This window comes from Littorina saxatilis, linkage group LG4 (genome assembly GCF_037325665.1).
Source record: "Littorina saxatilis isolate snail1 linkage group LG4, US_GU_Lsax_2.0, whole genome shotgun sequence".
NCBI lineage: Eukaryota > Metazoa > Mollusca > Gastropoda > Littorinimorpha > Littorinidae > Littorina > Littorina saxatilis.
Window position 1 is genome coordinate 27,327,218 of NC_090248.1, and position 6,421 is coordinate 27,333,638.

The 6,421-nt window shown below is 44.5% G+C and overlaps 1 protein-coding gene across 2 annotated transcripts in view; it reads right to left on the reverse strand.

The window, feature by feature from the left end:
* Positions 1–653: 653 nt before the first annotated feature.
* Positions 654–6,421, reverse strand: part of LOC138964370 (uncharacterized) — a 15,598-nt gene continuing 9,830 nt past the window's right edge. For both annotated transcript variants that reach the window (XM_070336310.1, XM_070336309.1), the window contains exons 7-9: positions 5,571–5,801; positions 4,280–4,455; positions 654–2,874 (exon numbers count right to left, since the gene is read on the reverse strand). In XM_070336310.1, coding sequence (XP_070192411.1) covers positions 1,845–2,874; positions 4,280–4,455; positions 5,571–5,801 — 1,437 coding nt within the window. In that variant the 3' untranslated portion in view covers positions 654–1,844. The remainder of the gene's footprint in view (positions 2,875–4,279; positions 4,456–5,570; positions 5,802–6,421) is intronic.

The following is a 6,421-nucleotide window of genomic DNA, read 5'->3' on the forward strand; positions in this document are numbered from 1 at the left end:
TGTGTGTGTGTGTGTGTGACTTGTGAACTGGGATGATTATGAATTGTCAGCAAAAGTGTCTTCCGAAATTCCAGCCCGTTTGGGATTGGTGACAGAATTGCTGTGTGAACGCAATTTAACAAAAGCAAAATGCTCGCAGCAGACATTCAATCGAACAACGAATTACACTGAAATCCGTTTTTTGAGAAACGAGACACAACTGGTCAGTGTGAATACACTGCCAGTACTTGCTGTTTCTTTCATCGCTTGATTCCGCACAAAGTCTTTGCCACGTGTGTCCTATGACCTATATGTACGTAGTGCGGGATTCGCATTTAAGGACTCGATTGAAAAGATTTTCGCGAACACAGAGTTAGAAGGGGTGAAACAATCACAAATATTTCCCTATCGGTTCAGTTATTTGTACATGATTTCAGCAAGAATCCAGGACAAAGACACACAAGCACACACCAACTCACTCACGTACTCACACACAGACTCACAGACACCCGCATATATGCATGCACTCACACATTAACACACAGGCTAACTCACTCATTCACACACACACACACACACACACACACACACACACACACACACACACACACTCACGAACGCACGCACGCACGTACTCACGCACACAACAAGTAAGTCGTACTCTCTCATTCAAATAGGAAGACGTCCAATTTGATTGACAAAGCTTGTTTTTTTGGTTTTTTTTACAAAAGTGCATGCATTGTAAGTCAAACAGCAAGTTAAAAAAAACCCACTAAACTACAGAAAGATGTAATAGCGCCATTATAACTACATGTATCCAAATATATAAAAAGAAAAGAAAAAAGTCTAGTCTACCACGCCAATAAAAAAAAGCCGTCAAAGTGGTATGAAAAGCCTTTCTGCAAACTGATGGCCCTTCCTCCCACAAACACAATGAACACAACTACGTGATTTCTATTTAACTCACACAACTACATGTAGAAAACAAAACTTAAACCAACTACAAGGCACATATTCAAAACCTGGTAATTATGTTAAGAATATGATCAAGCAAACATACGCACAATATATATGCTACTGTACGAACAGGCAAACATAACCTACATTGCCTACATTGCTGCCTATATGTATTACGGAAAAAATGCGATTCAGATAATAAAACAAAGCAATACGGCAAAGCACAGGCTGACGAGTTAATTCTAAAGAAAACATTAATGCTGGTCCGTGTGCTGGCATCGAATATTATAGATGATTTCAGTAAAATGCAAGTAATTATTATTTTGCGTGACTCAATTAGAAAAGAATGTGTGCTCAAAACGCAATTTATCAGTGCAATTGCACTGAAAAAATGATGTAGTACTGAAGCTCATGCACACACCCTAAAGAAGTTTACTTTGCTTTATTCCCTTCAGTCAATTACTTCAGTGTGACGAAAACTGAGCACCAGCTTTGTCCTCCCTGTCTTTTGTGGCTCGTAGGCATGAATGTGTAAACATATTAACACAAAGAAGATGAGGTTAGCTAAGAACACTTTAATGGCAATGCTCAAGCATGTTTAGATCATAAACAAAACTTGACTAAATGTAAAAAGATGTCTCTTAGCACCACATCCCGTCACTCAGGGGGACAAACATAAAGGTAACGATTAAAATGCATAATTGTTCATGCACACGCATACAGCAATCAAACAATTAAGCGCAGCACCTAATAGTTACAAGCTTTTTGACCCCCATCACCCCCCCCCCCCCCCCCCGCTTTCCACCCTTACTTGCCAACTCGCACCCCAAACCATACAGTTAAAACGGCTGCTAATGAACTGCTGAGAATAACACTTTTTGAAGCCTTTCTCCAGGTTCCCGACTCGCTTAGACGGGCAAGAGTTCATCGTTCTCAGGCAAAGACGGTTCCGATGGCTTGTACCTCCCAGACCTGCCTAACGTACCTCCTCCATCCGCGCCTCCGCTGCCACCCATCTCGTTCTTGTCTCTGCTTCTGTTCAGCATCGTCTGAGACCCCGCCTCCTTCTCGTCCAGGGCCGACAGCGCATGCGCGCCTCCACGCCCCGCCCCGCCCTTGCCGGACACGTCAAAGATGATGTCAATGGGGATGTCATCCCAGTCGTCCGACTCGGCGTTGTCGGACCCGACACTGCTGGTAGGCCGGGAGGAGGCGCCGAGGCTGGAGTACGGGGTGGAGGAGGAGAGGGGTGGGATGTCGTGAGGCGTCAGTGTTTTCAGGACCTTCGTCTCCTCGTCAAGCTTCGCGGTCCTTTTGGGTTTGGTGTCCTCGGGCTCGATGTCAAAGACGGGCCAGTTCTGCTCGTAGGCGTTGATGACGCTGTGGAACTGGGTCCGGAACTGGATGCTCTGCGTGTCGACGCTCACGCCTTGGTTGGACTTGAACAAGATGCGGAGGAAGACGAAGGGGACGATGCTTCCAGCCACGGTAGCCAAGAGCTGGTTGGTGGAGGAGACTCTGTAGGCGTTCCCGAAAGCCATCACCACGACGAAGACGAAGAGCAGAAAGATGAGGATCTTGACGAAGCTCCACAGAGCTCTCAAGAAGTTCACATACAGTAACCCAGGACAGCCGCAGTAGTTGAGGTTCACCGTCTCCTCGAAGAACCGCTCCGTTGTGAACGGCGTATCCTGGCTGTCCAAAAATAGTAGGATGGATGACGTCGACCAGCGCGGTTGGCCCTCGCGCACGGTAAGATTGACAGGCGGTCTGTCAGTGGGCGGTGCCATGTCTCCCTGCACGCGCAGCGCTGTGTTTTCCTGGTCGATCTCTTCCGTGCGAGCGACGTTGTCGATCTCCTTGCGCATCATAGTGAGGATCTCGCGGTGAAGAACTTGGTGGTAGCTTAGGTACTTCTGTCGGACGGCTGAGAAGCATCTGCATGGACAGATAACATTTTGGGGGGTAATATATTTTGAGAACAATTACATTGAAAAAGCAGTCTTTCCCGTGATTTAAATAAGTTCGACTCACTATCTCAGATCTACGTACCTAGGAGGTACATACGATAAAACTCTCCCTCCACTTGGACACATACCAAAACAACAACATCCCGAATGCTTCCAGTGCAGAGTGAGAACTTTTGGATGAATTAATGTATCACATTGCCCAAAAATGTCAGTTAAGAAATTATTTCACCAAAAATCTTACTCTGTATAGAAAACACCAAGGCGTTTTTTACTTTCTTTTTTATATTTGTCCTAAGGAGGAATTTCCTTGAGAAAAGCCTAGGCAGATCAGATATGGTGAGTCGAATCGTTTACAAAGGGTGACCTGACTTTAGGAACAAAATTTCAGTATACATCGCATTTAGTTGCCACTAATTGGGCTTATATCTACAAAAAGAGTAGTTGAGTCTGTAAGTAGTCTCACCGTAACTTCGATCGAGCGTCATGACCTAACTATGTGATAACTCAAAACATGATAAGACAGTACAGCCCTTTGTACCTCCCCCCCTCTACATACACACACACACACACACACACACACACACACACACACACACACACACACACCTAACCCTGTGACGACTCAACCATGATAAGACAGTGCAGCCCTTCGTGCACCCCCGGCCCCCCTCACACACACACCGCTCTCTCTCTCTCTCTCTCTCTCTCTCTCTCTCTCTCTCTCTCTCTCTCTCTCTCTCTCTTTTGCGATCTCTCTCTCGCTCTCTCTCTTTCTGTATCTCTCTGTCTGTGTGTGTGTCTCTCTCTCTGTCTGTCTCTCTCTCTCTCTCTCTCTCTCTCTCTCTCTCTCTCTCTCTCTCTTTCGCTCCCCTCCTCCTCTCCCTCTTTCCGAGTCTTTCTCACTCACTCGCCTTTCTTCCCTCCGTGTCTAGAAACACGGAACTGTTCACGGATACTGCCTGTCTGCCTCTTCGTTATCCCTCAAAACCTGGGACAGGCTGATCTTTCTTAACCCAGTGTGGGATTTTCAGTGGGGCGACCACCCCCAACCCAGCGCGTCCCCGGGTGGCGGATAGGGGAACGGTCTTCAGATATGGAGATCAGCCGCTTGCGGCCGCGGACCAAACTGGCTCCGGGTGGGATCCCGGAAAACCTCCCCCCTGTGCTCTCAGGGTAGGACATACGGGCCATGAGCTAAGGGTGAGGTAACCCCGACAGAAAACCCCGAATGCTGAAGACGGAGGACCCGGGCCGCACGGCGCATTCTAACAAACCACGGGTACACGCACTTACGCAAATTGCGAACGCCAAGAAGAAGAAGAAGATCCCTCAAAACAAATCCCACAGTAATGCTAGCAAACGGCAAAACGGACCTGTTTCCGTAAATGACGACAAAGATGATGACGGTGAGGTACTGACTGGTGACGTCCGCAGTGACGATGAGGCCGATGAAGGTGTAGACGGCCATCTCCACGCCAAAGGACAGCAACTCCATCATCAGGAACGTCACCGACCAGAAGGAAACCAGGCACACCAGTACCACCAGCACCTGAAGTGGTTTTTTTTTTTGTATTATGAATTTATGTATGTATTTATTGATTAATAAATGTGTTAATTGATTAATTAATTTATTTGTTCATTCATTTATTCATTCTTTTACTAATTAATCAATTCAATTATTTATCATGATTTTAAAAAAATGGTTCAAATGTATTCCTTTGTTCCTTTATTTATTTATTTAATTATTCATCTGTTCATTTATTTATTTATTAATTTTTGAGTGTTATTCATTTATTTATTTATTTTGTTAAACGCATTTATTTGCTTATTTATTTGGACTTTAGTATCCCATTGCCGGGACATTCGGGTTGCTTCCCCTCAGCAGAAAAATATAGGAGCAACACAAAATATACTCATCTATTTACTTATTCATTTATTTATTTATTTATCTATGTATTTACAGTGTATCTCCCTTTGCTTGGGAATTGGGTCGCTTTCTCCCAGTGCTTAATTTTATTGATTCATGTTATTCGTATAAAAGTGTCAGTCAGCACCGAAGCATCATAGTGTCAGCGTCAATAAGGCAACTAAACCTAACGACAGATACTTTCATTCACAAAGGAATTGCTTTGCTGCAAGTTGCTTCCCAACTTTGACTGTCATCTTGCCCAGTCAACTTTCTTCTATTGCAAAATGGTTCTTAGACGTCAGAGGCAACAGTATGCCTTTAGAATTTAGACCTTATTAACTAAAGTCGCTTGCTGCTCAACAGACAAACAAGCCAACACGCAAGTCAATAACAATCAGAATAAGAAAATGGAGTATTTCATATTTCGGAACAATACTTTCTCCGATCCGTCTTAAAGTACAGTTGCAGTGGAACCCCCTTTCGAGACTTCCAAAAATCCGAGAAAATCCTGTCTTAAACAGCAGGAGTCATAAAATGGAAGTAAATGCATATTTATGTAATGATCAGAAAATTGGAGAGAGAACAAAAAGAAACAATGTTTAAAAAGTGGGATGTTTAAAATTGAGAGGTGAATGTGTGTGTAGGGGGGTTAAACATAAAATGGGGGTGGGGGGGGGGGGGGTCACAGCTAACAATAACTGACAATCTTGCAATCAAAGCTGTACTCTGTAACACTACCATAGTACAAACAATACCTGAAAGGGAAGCTCCCATTTGCTGAAGGAATTCTTTTTCTCGAAAGATTCCTCCGCAGTGAGTGTCTCGAACCTGACGTGCTTGTTGACCCGAGAGTACAGACGAGCGAACAGTTTGTTCCACAGATTAAAAATAGCACGTGCGATGCTCGAGGGGCACGCGAAGATGAACACGTGCATTAGCAGTCGTATGCTGAGGTTGATGGCTGGGAATAAGTAGAAACCCAAGACCTGCAAAAAGACAGAAAGATACATTTACATATATATGTCACGGTAGAGACAAAGATCTGGTAGAAACGTCGTTTCTACCAGTAGAGACGAGGATCGTCGTTTCTACCGGTAAAAACGACGATCCTCGTTTCTACCGGTAGAAACGACGTTTCTACCAGCGGAGACGACGATCGGAGTTTCTACCGGTAGAAACGACGATCGGAATAAAACATTTCCCACAAATGCACGTGCTCTGTAAACAACGTTTGTGTTTACGTCTGTATCTGGTCAGTGAAGGCAGTAGTAGGTGAACAATATTTGCTGACATTGTCAATACATTTCCCACAAATGCACGTGCTCTGTAAACAACGTTAAAAATGAGTTCATTCCAGTAAGATAGAACTGTATTCATTATTGACAAAATCACCTACATTGCACACACACACACAAACGTTTTATTCCGATCGTCGTTTCTACTGGTAGAAACTCCGATCGTCGTCTCCGCTGGTAGAAACGTCGTTTCTACCGGTAGAAACGAGGATCGTCGTTTCTACCGGTAGAAACTCCGATCGTCGTCTCTACTGGTAGAAACGACGTTTCTACCAATCTTCGTCTCTACCGTGACAGATACTTCTTCTCTT